The following is a 23,381-nucleotide window of genomic DNA, read 5'->3' on the forward strand; positions in this document are numbered from 1 at the left end:
TTAGAGTAACATTCATGCCCCTTTGATTATTTTGATTATATTATATCCTTAGAATATTCTATCTTTAGACTGCTTTCCATTCATATCTTTATCCATGGACTTGTTACTTTGTGTACATTATGTATCTTAGAGTAACATTCATGCCTCTTTGATTATTTTGATTATATTATATCCTTATAATATTCCATTTTTATATTGACTTCTATGGCATATATATCTAACAATGGAGACCTACTTTGGGTTTTCATGCAAATTTTGAAAAATATAGAGATCAATCGAAATCTAGTATTTGCGGTTTTGGTCCAAAACTTTTAAAATTTTCAATTTTGCCCCTGGCACTGTAGGCAAAAATGTTTTTGCTTTTGTTTGAATTATATATTCCATTGGAAATAGGCCCACATGTTCTATGTCTCAATTGTTTAATGTTGCATTCCCTTTGTTGTTTGATTATATTAATTAATTGAATTAAGGATGAGTATGGACTTAAAGCCCCAAAATCAAATTGAGCTATGTGATTGGCTGTTATTCATTAGATGAATGGGTTTGATTAAATGGATGATTTGTAATTAATTTTATTTGAGGTTCTTAATTACCAATTGGGCTTGTAAATTAAATTAGAGGCTTGCATGCCTCTCCTCTCTTATTCTCAAATGTTACTTCTATCTTCCTTGAAATTTAATCCCTCAAGGCCAGGGACGGACTCAAGATTTCAAAATTAGGTGGACTAAATTTATCTTACATATACAAGCCTACTAAGCCCATCTCCAATAATACATGACTTAAACCCAAAATCCTCCACACCCTAACACCCCCCCTTGCAAACAATTTTTCCCCCATATCCTATGGAACTTAAAATTTGATTCCATAATTTTATTAAATATGTAAGAATAGTTTAACTCTAAAATATAACATTTATTACTTGTTTCTTTATTTCGAAATTCTTTTTGATAATATTGTTACTGTCACATCCCGAGATTGGCTCCGCCGTAGCATGATATTGTCCGCTTTGGGCCCCCTCTCTGCCCTCACGGTTTTGTTTCTGGGAGCTCACGAGCAACTTCCCAGTGGGTCACCCATCATGGGATTGCTCTAGCCTCAACTCGCTTAACTTTGAGTTCCCATGACTCCGAAGCTAATGAGCTCCCAAAAGGCCTCGTGCTAGATGGAGGCGGGCATGTACATAGAAGGCACATTACCCCTCTCCGTTGGTCGATGTGGGATGTTACAATCCACTTCCCTTAGAGGCCCGACGTCTTCGTCGGCACACTCGCACCACACAGCAGAGTGGCTCTGATACCAAATTGTCACATTCCGGGATCGGCTCCGCCGTAGCACGATATTGTCCATTTTGGGCCCTCCTCTCTGCCCTCATGGTTTTGTTTCTGGGAGTTCACGAACAATTTCCCAGTTGGTCACCCATTCTAGGATTGCTCTAGCCTCAACTCGCTTAACTTTGGAGTTCCCATGACTCCGAAGTCAATGAGCTCCCAAAAGGCCTCGTGCTAGATGGAGGCGGGCGTGTACATATAAGGCACATTACCCCCTCTCTGTTGGTATATGTGGGATGTTACAGTTACCATATTAAAGCTGCACAAGGTTTTAATGTAAACAAAAATTTGACGGGGAAATTGTTTTTGTGTTCTAGAAGAAAAAAGTTAATTCATATTTAAAGAGTTATTGAAGAATTTTTTTGTTTTTCTGTATTTGAGGTGTTAAATATTAATAAAGCTATGCAAGGGAAAGTGTGGTGGATATAAGGTGCACTACAAGGCGAGGTGCCTTATATGCAGCTCCACCAAGTTGCCGTACTAAATTTGTCAGTTGGGGTCCATTTGCATGGGGGGGAGTGGATTCAGGTGGGGTGAGTTTGCTATTTTGGACTGGAAAAAAAATAGTCGCTTGGGCTATAGCCCAAGTTAGTCATAGGGACGGTCATCCCTGCTCAAGGCCCATCGGACTTTGAGTTTTCTGTTCCAAATTAGTTGTGTAATTAGGAAGATGGAGGCCCAAATAAAAAGGCAAAGAAGAAAGAAGATTAGTTAAGGATTCTCAGATTATTTTTGGTCCAACACCCATCAACCATGAATGTTTTAAAGTAGTTAAGACGTGTAATAAAATCAATCACCCACCTTAGACCTAGATTCAACATCATGGCTCGATGTTGCATTGAAAATTGTAAGTCCATAATCATGAGCCTATAGACAACTATTTAATCATACTTAAGGAATGCAAAGCATTTCGTTAATAGTAACACATAATCCCAATTTCAAAGTAAAACCATTTTTTGAAATTGATTTAGTTTTGAAACAAAATAGTGGGAGTATAGTGTAACTATTAATATGCTTTATGGAGTAATAGTTATCCTAGGACAATATGTTTTAAATTGTTTAAACAAAGATTAAAAGATGAGACCTAAAACTACCTCAATCAAAATATTAAGTCGATAAACGAAAGGCATTTTGATGTCTTTGCGTGACCTTCCACCATAGTGAAACTCCTAATTAAGTGTGACCAATGTATAAAGGCTTACACTCAGTTATAAGGGGCCCAAATAATAGAACTCTCACTTAAAAGGAGGTTCATTTCATACATACGATGTTGCAAGTAGGGCCAATATTCTATTATGATGAGGTCATATTTGAAACTTTACACAAAGCAACTATGGTGGGCTACTTAACTAGTACAATGGTGCTTCACAATAACATTCAGAAGGTCACATATGCTAGAGGACAAATGAAATGGGCTCAGGTTTTGGCCATTGGTGTCTGGTGGTGGCCGAAGTTGGCCAGAAAAGGTGTCGGTGGCCATTGTTTTGGAACAGCCCGAATTGGGCTCAAGTTTGGCTCGAATTTTGGGTTTAAATCCTTTGATTTGGGGAGGGGCTGGAAATTGGTACAGATGTTGCATGAATCATTGCCGCAAGTCATAGTGTTGCGGCAACGCTGAACAAAGGAGAGAGAAAGAAGTTTCGCGCGTGAGAGAGAGAGAGAGAGAGAGAGAGAGAGAGAGAGAGAGAGAGAGAGATTTCAGATTTTTTAAAACTCTTTTTGAAATAATTATGATTTTGCCACAGGGATTCTTTTAATCGTAACTTCTTCGTTAACACTCCAATTTGAGCCCACTACGTGTCTACTGACTCATCTCGACGTGCTTTATGCAACGGTACTACTAAAATTCCCAGATTCCTTCCTAAACAAAAAGTCAACTTTTAAACCCAATAAAATATTCCCGGAGTATAATTGTATTTTACTTGAATAAATTAATAATTAAATATAAATTTAGGATTGGGTTATTACAATGTACATAAATATTTACACAATATGCACATAGGAGGAAGACATGCAACGATCAAGACAACTTGCGCCGCCCGTTCCTCTCTAATTGATCTTTCACTTTTTCATTGTCAATCTATACATAAATAACATGAGATGAGACCAAACTTCAACATATACTTTTAAATTTGTACTAATCAAATTTTAGCATAATTTGGAAACACGTATAATGACCTTCAATTTTGATAGTTTATCCTTTGCTACATGCCTACTCCAATTATCAGAAGCAAGAAATGGCTAAAGATTAGAAATTCATTTAAGTTTTTGGTTGTATGCATTCAATTTAAATAAATAGTAATTGAAAAAAGGGGCAAACACATGAAGAATAATGAAAATAAATAAATAAACAGTAATTAGAATGAAGTACAACAACCACATAATTACATAGCCTCAAAATACAACCAACCAACCAAATTGAAGTAAATACTTAAATTTTAGGATTCTAACAATGTAACTACAAAAGAATTCTAACATTACAAATCATGAAGCATGAAACTTAAACTAAATGCATACAACCAAAAACTAATATAAAATCCAAGTACAAAGGAAAACATGATTAGACATTCATGAAACCCAGAACTGAAATCAGGCGTTACCTAAGAAAAAAAAAAAGGAAGTGCAGGGTGTCTTGCAAGTCATGTTCATGCTTTACAAAATCATAAACTAAAGAGAAACCATATGCGGATGCAAAAAAACAAATGCAATTTAGGTAAGCGAAAGCAAAGATGGAGAGAAAAGAAAATTTGTTAATTTGTTTCAGTTTGCTAACAATATCCAGAAGATACACAACTCAATTAATAATATTTCAAATGGTAGTTTAACTACTTTGAGCTTAAATATCACGTAAAATAATAATTAAAAAACTCTTGAGGAGCATGCCACTAATTTGTGACATGAATATAAGAAAGAATCAACATCTTCATAAAGACAGAAATCCAAATGGTTGAAACTGCTAAATGAAGATGTAGTTCTTTTTCCTAAAAAATCCCAACTTCCGTGGTATAAAAAGAAATAATTTATTGCACCATTAATCCTCATGTCAAAACAATCATTTGGTAGGCATGATTCGAAACCAAGATTAGAGAGGCTCGAATCACCAGCAAAAGGGCCAACATATACAATGCAGCCAAGATTAGAAAAAACCCAATTATTAGAAAGAAAAAAAATGGATATAGGGAAAACTTAAAACAAATGAAATAGATTCTTAAAAAAAGGAAATGCCAAGCCAATAAAAATTGAACTTAAAATGCATGTTCTAAGTAGTTAGCAGGAAGACCCAAAAAAAACCACACGTGTAATAACCCAAAACAAAATATCTAAAAAGAAATAAAATATCTAAAAAGTAAGGATAATATCTTCTAGCAAAAAGACAATTTTGCCCTCACATAATTTAATAGAGAAAAAGTTGACTTTTTGATCGAGAAAGAATTTGGGAATTCCGCTTGCACCGTTGCGTAGAGCACGGCGAAACGAGTCCGTAGACACGGAGTAGACCCGAATCGGAGTTGTAACAAAAGAGTTATGGTCAAAAGAGTCTCAGTGGCATAACCGTAAATATTTCGAAGTTGCATCTATAAAACCCAGCAGCTCCCTCTCTCTGCGCGAAAACGGGCAGCCGCCTTCCAGAGATTTCTGGCGCTGCCTCCGAGCACCAATGGCCGCTGGACCGGTGGCGTTGGAACCGCCATCGAGTCCCCTACCTTTTCCGACCGACCTCCACCCTCGGGCCGCCCGGAGCAGGTCAGAAAGTCATGATTTCCGACGGATGTTCACCCGAGTTTCACCGATCTTCCAGCTCGATTTTCTCCTTCGTTTCTTCACCAAATCAATCGAGTAAGGCACCAGAGGTCCGGGTGACCTACAGGAGGGACCTACAAAGAGTCCGGATAGCTCGGATCACCAGTGAGTGGACTTTCTTTCATGAATGATTTTATATAAATGAGTTATATAGAGGATTTCTACAATTAAGATTTCATAAGTGATTTTATATAAATAAGTTTTTATAAATGAGTTTATTTGAATAAATTTCTTTATTTGATCTTGAGTAAGTTTTATTATGGTTCCGAACATGATTAGTACAGTAATAGTTCTATAAGTCTGTGCTGCTTATTTACAAGTTATAGAAACAGAGTTTGATGTTGGAATCAGATGAGACAGCAGCACAATTTGAGCTTTACAATTATTAATCAGATATTTTTCTAAAGGAATTTATTTCAAAACCACCACGTACCCATTTTTATTTGGTGATTACCCTCAGACGGACCGATGTCTACGGACATCCAGTCTGTTTACAGTTCAGTCAGTGCACTTGACTTTGCCTCACGAGTTTCGGGGACGCTCGGACCGTGAGTGCCAGGATTTGCGGCTCGGCAGACTTGGTGTCCCGAGACCTGCCAGGATTGCGGCTCGGCTGACTCTGTGTCCCCGAGACCTGCCAGGATTGCGGATCAGGCTGACTACGGTCCCCTGCATCCTGTCCGAGCGACTCTTGGTGTTATCGAGGACGTGCCGGGAGATCAGGCTGATCATAGTCCCCTGATTTCGCTAGTTTGCGGCTCGGGTAGACTGCGTGGCGCCTGAGACCTGCCAGGGGAATTGACGGATATGACAGGGGTATAAATAGGTGGTATTTTCAAAGGATTTTGAGTTTTCTTTTATCTAATTATGACCTTCATTTTATACCAGCTTCTCTGATTTTTCAGGCATTGATATCTTTATATTTGATCAGTTATGCAAGTATATTCATCAGCATACTTATTCATGCTTATTGAACTTCGTATATTGGAATATAGTTAAATTCTCGATTTATATCCTTCGCTATTTCAAAACGGGGGTTATTATGTTCTAGCTTGTTTTTAAGAACTTTATTTTGTCCACTCACAATTTTAAACTTGTTTTTCGCCCCCAGGCCATAGATGAGTGCAGGCACCCACCACCGGGCCATCCCTAGCTTGCGGAAAAATCCCTGAAACTTTGTGAACCTTAGAAAATGCTCTGATATCTAGTTTTAGTGAAAAACTGGAGCTGGTGATTACTTGGTTATTCTATACTGGCAGTTGGTGTAGTTTGATATGTTTGTTTGACAGGTGGAAAAATTTGGGTTTGGTCAAAATACAGGGGAGACTCTGCCGAATTTTCGGCAGAAGTCTAAGGGAAAATTTAAAAAGAATTTGAAACAAGAAGGGTAAAAAGATCCTTTGTGCCCGACATTCGCCAGGTGTCGGACACGCACAGGACTTGGCTCGAATTCCAAAGTGGAAATTGGGTAAGGTCTTGTCAACACGAATGTGAACTTTCGACTTTAGCAACTAAGATGGAGAAGATTGAAGGATTAAGAGCCGCAACAACTACACATCTCATATAAAAAATCAAAAAATTAGAATAGATGAAAACCATTTGGTGAACCAAAAACAAAACCAAAATGAGAAAGAGAGATTCATACCATTCACATCAAACCCATCAAATCTAAATGCTTTCTTCATTGGTGCTCTGGATAAAGAGCATATATAGTCAAAGAAATTCCATTAGGATCCAAAAATTAGAGATAGTAAACAGATCATACCTAAAATGCTTTCTTCATTGAACCAAAAAGAGCCGAAATTAAAGCAAAAATTCCATCAGGAACCAAAAATTAGAGACAGAGAGAGAGAGAGAGAGAGATTTGTACCACTGACATCTTGATGCTCAGCAAAAAGATGATTCATTGAAGCAAAAAATTTGAAAGGAACTGCTGTCACTGGTTGACCCATGAATTTTTTAGGGGAGGTGCAATTTTGAAAGAGTAAAAGCTTTTATAAAAATAAATTAAATATAAACAAATCATAATTGATCATATCACGAGTCGTGCGTTGCAGAGCCTCTTCTTCCTCGAGTTTGCTACTGAATACTTATCATGAGAGCCAAATTAGAAAAAATAAAATAAGAAGCATATTACAAAAAAAGGTGGGGAAAAGAAACGAAAAAAAAAAAAAAAAAAGAAGAAGAAATGAATTTGCTTTTGGTCAAGAAGGGAAAAAAAAAACGCAGCAATAGAACCAATTGATTTCCTTGTTTTTAAGAACCTTTTTGTAATCCTTGTTTGAATAAGAAAGAAAAACATGTTTAAAGACTTTTTAAAGCCCACGAAATGCAAGCCTAAGCATGTGTTTTAAGGTCCATGAATTGTAATCCGGTTTCCTCTTCTCTTTTCTTGTTTTTTTTTTTTGTTTTTGCTTGGCCGACGTCATTTTGGCCAGGCGTGCACTATGCAGCACAGCAAACAAACTTTGGTTGAGTTATTTTGCCGGTCTATTGATTTTGGAGGCCTTATACAAAGAGAAATATTAAGGACCTATTTTTATAAATAAAAAATAAAAATTCACAATTCACAAATAGAATTGAAATTTTTCCTTACTTAGAGTCATAGCCAAATCAATTATGTGCCTTCTGAAAAACTGAAAATAATAATAATAATAAGACGTTAAAATAATTATAATAAGGCGTTAGAGTCAAAGCCCAATCAGAACACAATAACATGAGTCATAAGGTGACATGAGAGGTAAGGATGCCGAGCAGCCACCATCTTGTTGTAAAGAACGTGAAGGAGCCCACATAAACAAAAGAAGAAAAGAATGAAGCAATTTGTCTGCCATCTTCCCTTGTAACAAACCGAACATCACGGGTGTTTCAGCCTATTTAAAGGCTTCATCCCTTCATTGCTAGACAGAGAGAAGAAACGAGAAGTGATAACACACTCAGCTGAGAGAAGAAAAGAGAGTGAGAAATCTGAGAGCTAGTGAGTTCTATCTAAGAGAAAATTCTGTCAATGTAAAAACCACAAGAGCAAATATAATTCTACTCTTAATATTCAGTGGTTTTTTTCATACTCTGATTATTTTTATAACACATCTCATTTTTTATTTTTTTTTTTATTTAGTTGCAATTGAATAGGATTAGACTATGCTAAAAAGTAACAAAACGCCCCATTTCAATTTAAAATCAAACGAAGTCATAAATGGGGCTGTTTAATATGAGAGAGAAATCTAAAAGAAACATCAGCACATAGTCGTCTTCTTCCTCGAGCAATTGCGGCTCTACAACTCCAAAAATTTCAAGGTTTTCCCTGCCCTGTCTTCTTCCTTTGGAGACCCTGTGTAGTAGCACAATCCGTATAGGCTATGGGCCTGCTGGAGTTCACAACCACCAACTGAGCAAATGTGCAATTTGAAAGCACGTACAATAGTTTTTCCGGCGAGGGAAGGTGCATTTGCATCTCCTTTCACCTTAATGGGTCCACCACTGACTGCTTTGTAATGGCCTGAGGATAATGGGTCGTGTGGGAAGTGTTAAAACTGACATGAACTGCAGCGAATTTGAGATGGGAGTGAGAAATCAACAGTGAGTTTCCCTTAAATTTCCATCGTGATCTTTGGTTTGACGGTTATCGGTTTTCAGCGTGTCTTCAGTTTTTTGTCTTTTCTTATATTTTTTCAATTTTGTTTATTCATTGCATTTGACTGTTTTGCCCCCTTTATATTGGATTTGTTAAGGTTGACTTTTTTTTCCCCTATTATCTGATTTTTATTTTATTTTTTATTTTTTTAAATATAAATAGTATGAATTTACCATATTATTCTCATTTAATTAATAATTTTAATTCTTAATGTTTATATTAATCTTATATGTATATATAGTAAAAGGTTGAAAATAGTGAAACATTTAAAATATTAAAAAATGCCCTTAGTTAATTCAAATATTAAGAATTATAAATTCATAATTTTTAATATAAAAAAATAAAAAAAAATAAAATAAAAATCTATATTTAAAGTAAAAGACAAAAAATAATCAAACATTCAATTTTCCCACTCACTTGGGGTCCGACTTCGACTACGACAATTGACCTTGCCCTTTTGTATTTTCTCGAGAAAGTTCTCTCCCCTAACGCCAGGCTCCTCCTCTCTCTCTCTCTCTCTCCTCAACGGCTTTAATTTGAAATTCTTTGAGCTCGCACTTCCGCGTCTCTCCTCAATATATTACTGCACTGGGCAATTGCGGCCACCTACCAGACTTCTTTCATTTCCTCTATTTCTTTCTCCTGGTGTCTTTGCTCTCTTCAACGAGTTTTTGATTCAACTGCACCATCTTAAGGTATTGTTTTTATCTTTCTACACCTTTGATTTGTTGGGTTTTTTTTTTTCATTTTCTTTATGGGTTTTTTTGTATTTTTTGGCCACCCGTTTGGAATTTATGTAATTTAAGGTCGAGAAGTTGCTATTTTCTGTGAAATATTTTTTGGAATATTCTAGATCTCTTGTAGATTTGACTTTGAATTTCTCTTTGGGCATGCGATCTTAGGGCCGTTCTAGCATTTGGACAGCCCCATCTGCCACTGTTTTTTTTTTTTTTTTTGGATCTGCTTGATCAGTTACTTTGTTGAATTAGCTTCATGATTGTGCGATTCTTATCTTTGAATTTCACTAGCTTTTGTCACTTCGTATCAAATTGTTCACTTCGGTTTCTCTTAAGGGACTTTTGTTGTAGTTTTATTTGTTGAAAAGAAACCATAAGGAACGTTTCATCACAGTCGACCTTAAGTCTGATCTGTAAGGCTTACCATTGTTTATGCAAAGTGCTCCATTCAGGAGGGACGGCTTGTTTGGGAAAAACTTAGTGATTGTGCAATTCTTATCTTTGAATTTCACTAGCTTTTGTCACTTTGTATCAAATTGTTCATTTTATTGAAAACTATATGTTTCCGGATTTTCTTGAGTTTTGAAAATTTGAGTTTAGATCTGCTTGATCACTAACGTAGTTGAATTCTTGAATATATTCAGAGGTTTTAGGGTTCTTTGATATCTGAGCACTGGGAGGTTGATAATTTATTTAAAATTAAATCCTAAGGGTAATGCATAATTTTAATGGATAGTTTCTCATTCTTGTTTTTAATAATTGGCCAATTCAGCTTTGCCTCCTCTTTGTGTGAAATGCAAATACCGAAAATCATTTTTTCGTATTTATTTACAAGAGAATGGATTTCATAATGTTTTTTTATTATTATAGATAGGTTTTTATGAAGCACTGTTTGATGATCGATTGATTTTCTTTGGAGTTTGGAAAGAAGGCCAGAAGTTGAAGTAGAAAACAAATTTTTATGGTAATAAATTAATAATATACTTGATATTTTAGCTATTTCTGGTTTTTGTTATACATTAGATTTGGTAAGAGAGCTGCCCTTCTCTAGGTTGGTATCCTTTAGAGCTTGTTGCATGGATTAAACATAGTGTAAAATAAACTCCTAGTCCTTGGAAGTGGGCCCAAATTTGTATCTGGTCTTTATTTTGTTAACTGTTACAATTAAGTTTTCCCCTCCTTTACACACCAGTTTACCATTGAAGTAAGGGTCTTACTTGTGCCAGAGTCACGACTTTTCATTTCAACAAATGTTAGTTGACGTAGTGCTTATTTAGCAAACTTAATTGCTTCTAAAGATGTCAACACTCATCGTAATACATGCTATACGGCTCTATAGTCAAATGTACATTATTCAAATGGCATTCATTCAGTCAGCTTCTCTTTTTTCATGGGATTAGGCTTTCAAACTACTCCCAATTGAACCCAGCCAATTAAAAGAAACGACTTGGTTAAAATTTGGGCCATATTGTAGGGAACAAAAATTTAGTTTAGGTTAGCCATTAAGTATATATGCAAAGTTGAAATTTATTGATTCTTGTATATTTGCCTATGAATACCACTGGAGTGTCAAATCTGTAAGGATACGCCCTTCCTTTTCACTCTCTTTGCACAGTGTTTTCCTATAGTTCTTGTTTTGTATCACTATTTATCATAACTCATTGTTGCAAGAAATACTTGGAATTGAATTTTGCTTTATATGTTTGGCACAGTGTAAGCAGTTGTCCGTGCTAGCATGGCATCTGGTAGTCCATTTTTTGATGATGTGCGGACCAAATCTGAGGTTATTGATCCTCCCCAAAGTGAAGACATGATGGATGTTGGTGAAGGTGTGAATGATGCTACTCCCATCCCGTTAAAACCTAATGTGACTGTTTCTAGCAGTGTTCGTGAACTTCTGGAGTGCCCTGTGTGCTTAAATGCCATGTACCCCCCTATTCATCAGGTTTGATTAATTTTAACAATTTTTCTTATCTTATGAAATTGGTCAAACCACTCCCTTAGTTGTCAGTCTAGTGTTAATTCTACTCATTCATCAGGTTTGATTAATTTTAACAAGTTTGCTTATCTTATGAAATTGGCCAAACCACTCCTTTAGTTGTCAGTCGAGTGTTAATTCTACTCATTCATTCATGATGTTGTAGTAACTGAATATAGCATGCTTGTCACTTGTTTCCTTGCGTATGCTAATAATTCATTTTTCATTCTAGTGTTTGGTTCCAGCTTACTTGCTTAATACAAATTTTTGGGAGGGTTCTCTTTGGAAAGTGGTAGATGAGGTGCCATTGTTTGCAGTTTTGGGGAGGGTTCTGTTGTGCCATTATTTGCAGCTTTTCGTGCATTATAAAGTGATCCAGTCTCCCATTTTCTTTGCACAGAAAAACAGTTAGCTACGCTGTTTGGTTGTGTTTTTTCAATTCATCTGTCTACTTTTGTTGATGTCAAATTTTATCTGACTATTTGATTAGTTTCATTGTTTAACTCAAAAATGGTATATGCCCAGAATTAGATGCATATGGGACCCTGTGAGGATAGAGGGCTTGTAGGACTAACTTGAGTTTGTGCAATTTCCCCTGAACTAACGTGACATGCTCATTCTATAGGAGCTGTTTGTCAATATTTCGTAAAATGATTTTTCATCTTGTAAAATGAAAAACATGTGCATTTAATTGGTGCACTTGAAAAACACAAACATTAATTTTTGGAATTCTACTCCCAATCTGTATGTTAATTTTGATAACAATATGAGCTAGTTTACGCGACATGACTTATAAAAATACAACCTATTTTTTTAATGCTCTTTCTCAACTCTCAAACTTTCTCTCAATCCCACTACTCTCTACCCTGCTACCCACAACTGTTTCCTCTCTTCTTACACGTTTTCTATATCGCATAGCCCCACAAGCAACTCTCCTCTCTCACTTTCTCTGATGGAGCTATTGTGACCACAATTGTATTATGTAACAAAGTCTGGTTCATTATTGATGACAAACCAAACCATAAACTCTATCCTCAATTTCACAACGTATTTAGTGAAACTTTTGTGCATATTTTGCAAGAAAAATGGAGAGTGCAATGATAGGAAAAAGAAGAGCCACTACAGCTGCAGATTTTGTAGCACCTTTGGATTGCAGGAAGACGAGGTCTATTGACTGTGTTATGGCATTCCTATCTTCCTTAATAGAGATGAGTTTAGATCTATAGAACATGGAAGACTCTAGAGATCCTGGTTTTTTAGCCTGAGTTAGGAGTCGTCCCCTTGTTTTGTTTTGCGCTTATGGTTTGGTTGACTTATCTCCATAATTGTGGTTATGCTTTTGCCAGATGTAATTTGTAAATTTGTAAATTTTTTTCTTTCTTTTATTCCTATTAATTACAGTAAATAACGATTTTGGTACCAGATGTGTTTTCATTGTTCTTTTTCTCTTGGACAACTGTTTTCCGATTACACTACCAGACATGTTTTTGGATCCTCTAGATGCAAAATTCAACCTCTCTTTTTTGTTGTGCAAAAATGTTTTAATCTATTTTTTTGGTGCAAACATTACCAGACGGGGCTTTACTTTCTCATTTCAACCTTTATTGATGATGTCTGTCATGTTTATAAGTTTGTTTCATTATAATTAGACGTGTTTAAAAAATTTCAATGTTATAAGTTTCTCATCTGTATAAATTTTTTAGTGATAAAGTACCTAGGAAGTAGATTTATGTATGCAAAAATGCTTAGTGCATGGAAATAAGCTTCCAATGCTCTTGGCCTTTTAGGAGTTATTTTCTTCCAATAACTAGCATTAAATTAGCTATGGCAACATGTTGACTGCTATCTCTGGAAAGTAGAATTAGATACTGTCATTTAATAAGAAAATTACCTGTAGGAATATTTTGACTTTGTTTTTTTGTTTTTTGTTTTGTTTTTGTAATGCTGATTCCCATAAAGAAGAGAATGTCTTCATTGACAGTGAAATAGTTATGGTTAATTTGCGTATTTTGGTAATTAGTGATATAACAATCAGGTTTAAGTGGTTTCCATCTTAGAAATATCATTACTCCAGCAGGTCACTTCTTTGAGGGCAGTGACTACTTTTTAAAAGAATTGTGTCCATTGATCTGTAAAAAGCAGGCTGTACAATTATCCTAATAATTTTGTTGATAATGTGCTATATCAGTGTGTGAGGCACTTTCTGAATCCATTCTGATAAATTGTGCATGCACGCGCACACACACAGAGGGACTAACATATGTAATAAGAATTTCAATGTTCCAAATTAGATGCTAGCTTTTTATCCTGATTTGCATTCTCCCTTTGTGCAGTGTTCAAATGGTCACACGTTATGTTCTGGTTGCAAACCCAAGGTTCACAACCGGTGTCCCACTTGTAGGCATGATCTTGGTAATATAAGATGTCTTGCATTGGAACAGGTGGCTGCTTCGCTGGAACTTCCATGTAAATATGAGAGTTTTGGTTGCATGGGCATATACCCGTATTACAGCAAGCTAAAACATGAATCTCAATGTCTACATAGACCCCATAACTGCCCCTATGCTGGTTCAGAATGCACTGTTATTGGAGATATTCCTTATCTGGTGGCCCATTTGAAAGATGATCACAAAGTTGACATGCACAATGGCAGCACTTTCAACCATCGCTATGTAAAATCAAATCCCCATGAAGTTGAAAATGCTACCTGGATGCTAACGGTATTATTTCAGCCCTTGTCTTACTAATTTCCTTTATCCTTCTTGGCTTCCCCTCTTACAATTAATTTCTCAGCCAACTCGGAACCTTGTAATATTGTTTTTCTGTCTCCCTTTGTGCACATTCCAGACATGGATAAAGAACAAGGATAAAGATCTGTATCTTTTCTATTGTGCAGGTTTTCAGTTGCTTTGGCCAGTATTTTTGTCTACATTTTGAAGCTTTCCAGCTTGGGATGGCTCCTGTCTACGTAGCATTCTTGCGGTTCATGGGCGATGATAACGAGGCAAAGAACTACAGCTACAGTCTAGAAGTGGGTGGAAATGGGAGGAAGATGATTTGGCAAGGGGTGCCGCGTAGCATTAGGGATAGTCACCGGAAGGTTCGTGACAGTTTTGATGGTCTCATCATTCAACGTAACATGGCTCTCTTCTTCTCAGGGGGAGACCGGAAGGAGTTGAAGCTTAGGGTGACTGGAAGGATATGGAAGGAACAGTGATAGTAGTCTCTCCCTTAACCTCCTTCCTTCAATCTTTTTCTATAGTTATAGTAAGGTTAGTCACTTTTCGTTGGCTATAAGTAGTCTCTTCTGCCCATGTATTTTTTGGAATTTAGGAAGCAAACTCTCTTTGCTTCTAGAAGGAACTCTTATTCTAGAATTAAAATATCTTTCTGTACTCATGCGTGAAGAGAGAGAGGGAGGGAAGGGAGTCCATAAATCACCGTAAAATTGTCAAGTACAACGCAAAACTAAAACTACAAACTTCACTCTTGCACGTTCATATCGAATCGAACGCATGATTGCTTGCATGGATATCCCACATGTTTCGAAGTTTTGAATGAAGAAGGAAACTGAATACTTGTTTTCTCCAGGATGGAAGTACCAAACACTGTTGTGGTAAATGTAGAAAAAAATAAATAAATTTGTGTATCCCTAAGTTCCAATACTTTTATGACATGGTGTTTTTAGATTAGCGATGACATATCAAATGCTCTGCAAAATAGGTCTCTGTAAACTTCTAGACAAATTTATGTGCGCGCAAACTAACATAGAAGTTATCGACTAGAAAAAAGTATTTTAAGGAAAGATATTTTCAAATTTTTATTTTTATTTTTCATATGTCAGTTTGGATTGGATATGACATGGCAATTTAGAAAAAAAAATCTTTTCTAATGTATATATATATATATATATATATATTTAAACGTTAGGAGTTTACCTTTTTTTTAAATATCAAATATACACTTCAACAGTACAATCAAAGATGTCAACAAGACATCTAAAATACTAATCCCAAAATAACAACAAACTAACATGCCAAAAGCAAAACTAACGCGAACAAAAACCGCACTAAAACTATTAGCCCACATCACCACAATTAGTCATAAGTCCAAACAAAACCCACAAACCCAACATAACCAAAATCAACCCATGAGACTAAACGAACCTGCCACCACCACCTGAAGAAGCACCGTCGCTGTCACACCCACAACCTTATCCATAACAGATCTAGGGAAAACATAATTTCTAAGCGATCTACAAGCGCATTAGAGCGAACAAATGAATGAAAACAATAACTTTGCCAAAGAACAATTAGATGATTGTAGCAACCTCCGTCAAAGATGATGTAGAATCAAATTTAAAGAACATGAGTGGCGTCGGCGAGCGGTTTTTGGGAATAAGATTTGATTGAGAACACAAACCAAAAGGGGTGATGGGGAACTTTAATCTAACAATGGCTTAGAAGAAACTACCACAAGAGGCTTTTTATTGAAAATACCCCAATGGATATATTGTTAAAGCATCTTCAACAATCTTTTTAACAATTTTGGAATTCTAAAATAGGCGAGCCATCTCAAAAAAACTCTTTCCAACAGTTTCTTTAACCTCAGTCATCAAAACTGCAACATCTTTCTCTCTCTTCAAGACTATTAAGTTGACTTTGGCTCTTCAAACATTTAATTTTACTTTGCAAAAACAAAACCTACTTTGAAAATGTTAAAAACATGCATTTTTCACATGCTTTCATATTTTTCATTCTTTTCCATGATATTGCATTACTTGATTTGAAGGAACTATTGGAGCAAAAATGATTCTAGTAGCAAATAAGGTTTTTCAAACTGCCACTTAGATCAACAAATTTCAATTTAAAAAGTTTTATTTGCTACTACTTTTGGAGATACTCTTAGGCTCTTCATTAAAATAGTCATTTCAAGAAAATAAACTGAAGGTGTCTCGTTCACACAAACAGACTCATGAGTGGGTCAAGTGAATTCTACAAGGTGAGTTTTTTTTTAATAAAATTAGATCTCATCTAATTACTTGATATTTTACTATAATAATTTATTGTGAACTAATTAAAAAATTTATTCAACATATCCATAGATATTATCAGATTGAAGGCAAACCCTTTCTTCTTGAGTCTTGACCATCGTTGGGCAATTACACAACACAACATGGCGAGAAGTGGAAACTCTCCGACAGGCCTATTGGAAGCAAGAAGGCTAAAGAGCGAAAAAGAAAGGGTATCATTATGCATGATCTCACAGACCAAGACAATGATATGGCTAAAGTCATGATGTCTTTGAAAGAGATTAACCAGAGTGCAAAAGATATGAGGGTTGCCATTATGATGGTGGACACTTCAACAATCAAAACTCCAGCTAGAAGAGCGTGGTTCAAAGAGAAACAAAATAAGATTATGGTGATTATGGCGAAAGAGGCCTCCCATTCTCTAAACTTCAATCACGACGTCTATCAACCTGAATTGCCATCAGATGACTCCAAATAGAAAGGCGTGACTCGATGGAGCAGCATGTCTCTCTTTTCTTTTCCATTACAAACTTGGGTAGACAAGTTAATTCCAGTAGAATGTGGAAAACATTGTGGCCAAGAGGAAAACTTTTATAGCTCCCACCCCGTAAAACTCAAAGATTTCCAAAAATACATTGATACCAGAAAAATCAGGTCCTCTGGTTTCACAAACACCACACCACACATTCATGTGAATCATAATTAACTCCGTTAATTAGCAATCATGTAAAACATAAGTGAAACAAGGGAGCAAACCCTAATAGAAATCTTAGCTGCTGCTGCATTTAGCCAGATATGCATCCCATCCTTGAAGACGGTATTCACGGGCTGCCTCGGCAGGGTTTGCAGCCTTTATAATTCCACGCCCCACAATTATGATGTCACTACCTCTATTGTAGATTACCTGGAACACAATTTGTCTCAATCACAAGACTAGGGCATAAAATCAATAATACTAAAATAGATGGAGGTCCAAATATAGAGCAGAGATGTCATTTCTTGGCATTACAACTATTTCCTGTCTATAATTTCGGGTTCAATTTTTTTTGTTTGGTTAGAATGACACTTCAGAATCTTGGAAATTAAGCATTTATGGTATCCTTCTCCAATTCTTTAAAGGCCCCCTTTGAGAAGAGTGATTTTTGTGTATAAGAGTAGAATGATTTCAAACAATACAATTAGTATAAACTTACAGATTTTGGAGTGTTATATTGCTGGCCAAGAGCATCACCACCAGTCACCAGTTGCACTCCAGGGGTTGCCTGGATGAAAGCTGGATTTACTGGTGCCCCTGGCCATGATGCTGGATTAACTGAAATGAAGCCAATCACAAAGTCAGAATGCTCTTCAGCGATCTTCACTGCAGCAGCTGTGTAGTCTCCCTTGGCAAGGTTACCGGCTGAGCTCATTTCAGCAAGCAGCAACAGGCCCCTACCACGTGGCAAACCCTAAGAGAAGTAAAAAAGTACTGAAAAGTTAAAAGACGAATTCATATGAGCAAAACTTATGCAGAGCAATCAATTCAAAGTTGCAAACCTTCAATTTCAGTCCATCGACTATCCCAGGACCAGAGATTATGTGAGCATTTACTATGTCAGCCCACTCCAATATATGGAATATACCTCTGCAAACATAAGAACCGCGAACCTAAGGAAAGGGCTATGATACTAACAGAAAGAGAAAGAAGAGGGAAAGTTAAGCCTCACCCTTCATACTGCATTGTTACTGTATTACCAATGTCTGCAAACTTGCGATCTTCAAAAATTAAGAAATTATGTTTCTCTGCAATCTTCAATTGGATAAAAGCTCATATCAGCTATAAGTAGCAGTTACTTTCAATTAACCAAAACATAGTTGTAGTCCAACAATTAAATATAGTTCCTGGTCAGCAAAAGCAGACTTCAATTATTCAGTTACTTAGTTCAACTAATGATTATTACATTTATGCTTTACCAATACATGCCGTCTGAAATAAAGCCAGCGAAGAAATATCAATGCTTAGAAAATTGTAGGCTTAATAATTTGTTAGTAATTCATTCAGTTAAATAATGCAAAGGGGAACAATATTGAGATAAATGTTACTACTGAAAGATCAAGCCATGTTCTGAAAAGTGTACTTGATACCCATAGTAGGGCGAAAATACACAATCCTTAGAAATACAAGTAGAAGCATGGTATGATTTGACCCAAAAAAAAAAAAAAAAAAAAAAAAGCATGGTACACAAATCAATGAATTCCACAATTTATTCAATAAAAAACAATAAAATAAATCTCATCAAGTCAATTGAAAATCCAAATGCGTGTAAGGTCAATTGAAAATCCACAGCAAACTGGAACGTACTGGAAAGATCTCTGGTAATGAAATGCAAATTTCAATTCCATCAAAACTCACTGCAGCTTTACCATTTACTCCATCTTCACTTTATAAATTGATATGATATGTGCAATATAGATATTGTGGACATGATTGCAGATATTTCAGAGACTATCACCCAGAAGCAAAACTGTATATCATACGAACCTCAGACTCATACACAAACAAATTCTACAACATTGTATGGGGTACATCAAGAAATTAGAAAGTTCACATAAACCGATAGTCATTAACCATTATGAAATAGAAAGCACAACTCATAAACTTGTAAGCTACAAAACATGATAAATAAGTTTAGAACTATACCTTGCGAAGTTTAGAGCCAAAATCTGGGGTGAAATCAGGCAATATATCAACATGGGTTTTCAATAAACATATTTCAGGTCCAACCTGCATAAAAATGAATAGAATCAGTCAAATGTAGAAGATCTTCAATTCTTCTTTGAATACAGTTCCTCTGCCCAATTAAACTCATCTATTTCTAAATATTTTTGTCAAAGGTAGCTGCACTACTAAACTGGAATTTCCAAATTTGGCTACAATCACATACATATGATTTTTTTTTAATCGACATATACATATGATTATGTCATTACCAATGCAACTATTTCAGTTGAAGTACAAAAAACAAACCCAGGATTAAACTTCTCTTTTCCTAGGCAAATACATAAAGATTTGCCTCATCCTTAACTAGGCTATATTTTCTGGCCCACAATAAAAATGGGGTAGGCCACCAGCTTTGTCCAATCCAAACCAGCAGCTTACACATGGTGTAACTTCATACCTCACAGATCCTACTTCAGAGTAATGTGCACGTGTAAACACCACATGACACCCCAAAAAAGAGCAGTTCAAAACCCTCGTTAGGTCAATAGGTCAACCCTGGTCAACGATCTTGTATACTTCTCAACATTTGGCTTTAACTCAATAGAGTTAAAATAGGCGTGTGCGCTTTCAAAACTTTCTGGGGGAATTTATAAAAACAAGAGAATCCACGAAAATCATGCACAGAATAATAACATTTTCACATTCAGCTTTCAAATTGACTCACCTTCTCAGCAATCTCAAGCAACTCCTTGGCGGTCCCAACATCAGCAGCCAAACTCAAATTGCTCTGCTTCTGCACCATCACCTCAAAAAGCCTCTTCCCAGTCGGATTCTTCGCCAGCTTCACTCTCTCCTCAAACCCTAAACCCCTAATCTTAACTTTTTCGACATTTTTCAGCAACGCCGGCGCGACCACCTTCCGGTTCTCCTCCAAAAACTTCAACACAACGCCCTCCATCTCCTCCGCAACCTTCCCCTTCTCCTTCAAAACCCTAACCATCTCGCTCAACCGAAACAGCGAGTGCAATCGAATCCCATTCTCCTCCAAATTCTCCCTCCCCCCTTGTTCCCGGTCGATCAAAACGACGGCGTCCTGGACCTTCAACCCGGCGGCGCGTAGAGGCGCGGCGGTCTCCAAAACCGACGCGCCGCTGGTAACCAAGTCCTCGATGATAAGGCAGACCTGGTCGGGCTTGTAGACGCCTTCAATGGCCTTGGCGGTGCCGTAGTCCTTGACCTCCTTGCGGCGCATGAGCATGGGGATGTCATGGGAGGTGCTGATGCAGGTGGCGATGGGGAGGGCGGTGTAGGGGACGCCGCAGATGAGGTCGTAGCGCGTGGAGGAAGGGACGGTGGAGATTAGGGTTTTGGAGATTTGGAGGAGGAGGGAGGGGTATGATACGATGAGGCGCAGGTCTATGTAGATGGGGGAGGAGATGCCGGATTTGAGTTTGAAGTTGCCGAATTTGACGGCCGAGATTTCGTGGAGCTGGAGGATGAGGGCCTCGGTGGACGGCGACGATGTCATTTTGTGAAGCGGCGGCGGCGGCTTGTGGAGAGAAAACAAGTGTTAGTGGTGTGAGTGGGCACAGTGAAAGAGATACAGTGGCTTTTATTTTACGTACGGAATAAATAGAGTAAAATGTTTAAAAGAAAATAAAACAAAAAGAAAATTTTAAATAAGAGGGCTGTTATTTCTATCTTTGTCTTATTTTTCACCCATTACATAAATTTTAAAAGTAAATTTAGGTTTTACCCATAAAAAAATTTTCACTTTTGGAAAAAACCAAAACTTTTTCAAAAAAGACAGAAAAACCTCTCAACTTTCAAACCAAAAACATGCAAATGTAAAGGATTCATTAGGAAATCAAAAAATAAATAAGGGCAATTTTGTCCATTTTGACTTCTTTTAAAAATTTTCTCTCTCATTTGGTTTTTTCCAAAGTCTCCCAATTTTAAATTGTTGTGAAATTTAAATTGGGGTTTCATATAATCTAATACAAAAATATTATATATAATAAATTTGTCATAATAACACAATATATGTTGTAAAGAAGAACGGGTGAAGCCCACATAGCCAAACTAACATTCAAGTTCAACACAAAATCAAACCACACACCCACCAAACCAAACCACACACCCACCAAACCAAATCACACACCCACCAAACCAAGCCATTTGCTTTGCCTATAAATAAGCATTATATTTGCTTGTAATGTGAGATGAAATAGAGAAGAGGAAGAGAAGAAGAAAGAGGGTGAGTGAGTGAAGAGAAAGAGAGCAGAGAGAAATTCTCTTAGAGAGAAAATTCAGTGAGCCACACATATTGTAAACACTAGAGTTGTAGCCATATTATTTTATATAATGAAAAGTTACTGCTGCTGCTCTCCGAGGACGTAGGCATAGCCGAACCTCGTTAAATACTGTGTCTCATCTACTTTACGTGCAGCTCAATATTCGCACATATTCCAGCTCATTTTATAACACGTTATCAGTACGATAAGTCTCTCCTTTTATTTCTGAAATTTTTCCAACTCAACACTATGTGGTTATTTCTCTGTCTCCTCTCTGTCATATGTCTACTCTCACTTTACTACTACAACGACATGCAAACTTTCTTTTTTTTGTTCTCACAATTTCTATGTTATTTAATCCATACTTGTTTAATTTACTTGTTTGTAACGTAATTTGTAATTTCTAACCAATAATATGTAAATTAATGCCTTTTTCATTGAGCTAGTCCTCGTAAACTGGAGCCTTACTTGTTGGAAAAAATAAAGGGTATAATTGCTATATTTTACACAAAAAGTCAGAAATAATCATTTAATTCATGCTTAAAAAATTAATGCATGCTTACAAACATACACAATAAAAAATCACATAATATGGATTAGAAGAACTTGAATAATTGAGTCGAGGCAAGTGTTGAACACTCTGACCTTAAGATGAATTACGCCCTACATTGGTGCTTATGGTTCACTAGCGTTCGCCTCCTAGGATACAATGACTCCCCTTCTTATGAAAGAAGCACTGCAATTCACAAGGAACTTTTAACTAAATTATGCAGGAACCTCTCTTTATGAAACCTCTAATGCTCTCTATATATGAAAGTCTGTATGTAGAGAATTAAATTGAATGAATAAAATTGCATGAGGATTGCTATATTTATAGATGATGAAATACTTTTTCCAAAAAGGTATCCCAATCTGAAAGGCAAACAATGCATCCCTTGGTCTGAAGAGTTGTCACCCCAAACAATGCATATCTTGATTTGAAGAGTTGTCACCCCTCATGTGAAGATGTCTTTAACCCAGTGAATTTTATTAATTTCCATTCAACGAAAATTAATATTAGTTAATATTAAATTTCCAACATTACTTAAATAGTACATTTTCTATTAATTATGTTACTTGGCATGTTGATAGTGGGGTAGAAGCTCATCCTCCAAACTCATTTTTTTACAACACTTCCACCGTGCAGCCTGTGCCAGGGCAGAAAGTGGCCCAAGCCCCAATTTAGGCTTCCAGTGGGCTTAAGCTGCCTGAGCAGCAGATGAGTCCCATGAAATCGAGCCAACCCAAAGGCAAAATGAGCCCGTGCTCTAGCCTGAGGGCTACTGGCTTGGCTGATGTCAGCGCGGAAGTTCACGCGCCAACGGTAAAAAAATTTAAACTTCCGCGCCAACGCTAGGCCGGCGTCAGTCCTGATTTCCACCAATAGCTACAAGCCATGTGGTGTGTTCTAGGTTTTCCGATCATTTTTGTCCTCCAATCCAATGGCTGCCTTTTTTTTTTTTTTTTGCTTAAAAAATCAGAAGAAAATTGGAATTTTTTTTTATAAAAATTACCAAAAAATTCTGGAATTTTTGTTTTATAAATACCTACCATTATTCTTCACTTTCAACACCAAATCCTCGTACATTTTTGCTTCTCCTTTTAATATTATTCAATTTCTACACAAAATTTTCTTTATTTACAATTTTCATTTTTATTCACCATCTTATGGCATCTTTCATCGAAGCTGAAGGGCGTGTGGACAATCATGGAAGATGTTTTGTTCTGTGAGTGTTGGGTCCAAGTTGGTCATTGTCCGATCACGGGCAATAAGATGAAATTCTCTCATATGTGGAGAAGAATTCATGCTGAATTTTGTGAAAGATCGGGTTCGGCT

The 23,381-nt window shown here is 36.6% G+C and overlaps 2 protein-coding genes across 4 annotated transcripts; one reads left to right on the plus strand and one right to left on the minus strand.

The window, feature by feature from the left end:
- The first annotated feature begins 9,225 nt into the window (after window positions 1-9,225).
- On the plus strand, window positions 9,226-15,149 carry LOC117619843 (E3 ubiquitin-protein ligase DIS1-like). Of its 2 annotated transcripts, none has more exons than XM_034349888.1 (4): window positions 9,226-9,458; window positions 11,213-11,445; window positions 13,812-14,198; window positions 14,375-15,149. In XM_034349888.1, exons 2-4 carry the CDS (start codon window positions 11,236-11,238, stop codon window positions 14,693-14,695), a joined length of 918 nt encoding a protein of 305 aa, XP_034205779.1. In that variant the 5' UTR covers window positions 9,226-9,458; window positions 11,213-11,235; the 3' UTR covers window positions 14,696-15,149. The 2 variants fall into 2 exon arrangements, with proteins under 2 accessions (XP_034205779.1, XP_034205780.1); XM_034349889.1 differs by lacking the exon at window positions 9,226-9,458 and adding an exon at window positions 10,396-10,464.
- Window positions 15,150-17,080: 1,931 nt separating this feature from the next.
- On the minus strand, window positions 17,081-20,891 carry LOC117619352 (uridine 5'-monophosphate synthase). 2 transcript variants are annotated; one of them, XM_034349280.1, is made up of 6 exons: window positions 19,936-20,891; window positions 19,191-19,274; window positions 18,217-18,299; window positions 18,047-18,134; window positions 17,704-17,958; window positions 17,081-17,414 (listed from the first exon to the last, which is right to left on the minus strand). In XM_034349280.1, the coding sequence occupies exons 1-6, from the start codon at window positions 20,737-20,739 to the stop codon at window positions 17,280-17,282; spliced, it is 1,449 nt and encodes a 482-aa protein (XP_034205171.1). In that variant the 5' UTR covers window positions 20,740-20,891; the 3' UTR covers window positions 17,081-17,279. The 2 variants fall into 2 exon arrangements, with proteins under 2 accessions (XP_034205171.1, XP_034205172.1); XM_034349281.1 differs by lacking the exons at window positions 18,047-18,134; window positions 18,217-18,299 and having other exon boundaries at window positions 19,936-20,843.
- Window positions 20,892-23,381: the final 2,490 nt, after the last annotated feature.

The sequence above is a fragment of the Prunus dulcis genome, chromosome 2, assembly GCF_902201215.1.
Source record: "Prunus dulcis chromosome 2, ALMONDv2, whole genome shotgun sequence".
NCBI lineage: Eukaryota > Viridiplantae > Streptophyta > Magnoliopsida > Rosales > Rosaceae > Prunus > Prunus dulcis.

Excerpts from the sequence above, each read along its gene's own strand:
- LOC117619843 (XM_034349888.1), top strand. The coding sequence starts at position 11,236 with ATGGCATCTGGTAGTCCATTTTTTGATGATGTGCGGACCAAATCTGAG. Across the intron at positions 11,446-13,811 it reads TGTACCCCCCTATTCATCAG|TGTTCAAATGGTCACACGTT; the intron begins GTTTGATTAATT and ends CCCTTTGTGCAG. Across the intron at positions 14,199-14,374 it reads ATGCTACCTGGATGCTAACG|GTTTTCAGTTGCTTTGGCCA; the intron begins GTATTATTTCAG and ends TCTATTGTGCAG.
- LOC117619352 (XM_034349280.1), bottom strand. The coding sequence starts at position 20,739 with ATGACATCGTCGCCGTCCACCGAGGCCCTCATCCTCCAGCTCCACGAA. Across the intron at positions 18,300-19,190 it reads TTGGCTCTAAACTTCGCAAG|ATTGCAGAGAAACATAATTT; the intron begins GTATAGTTCTAA and ends ATCCAATTGAAG. Across the intron at positions 18,135-18,216 it reads GTAACAATGCAGTATGAAGG|AGGTATATTCCATATATTGG; the intron begins GTGAGGCTTAAC and ends TTATGTTTGCAG.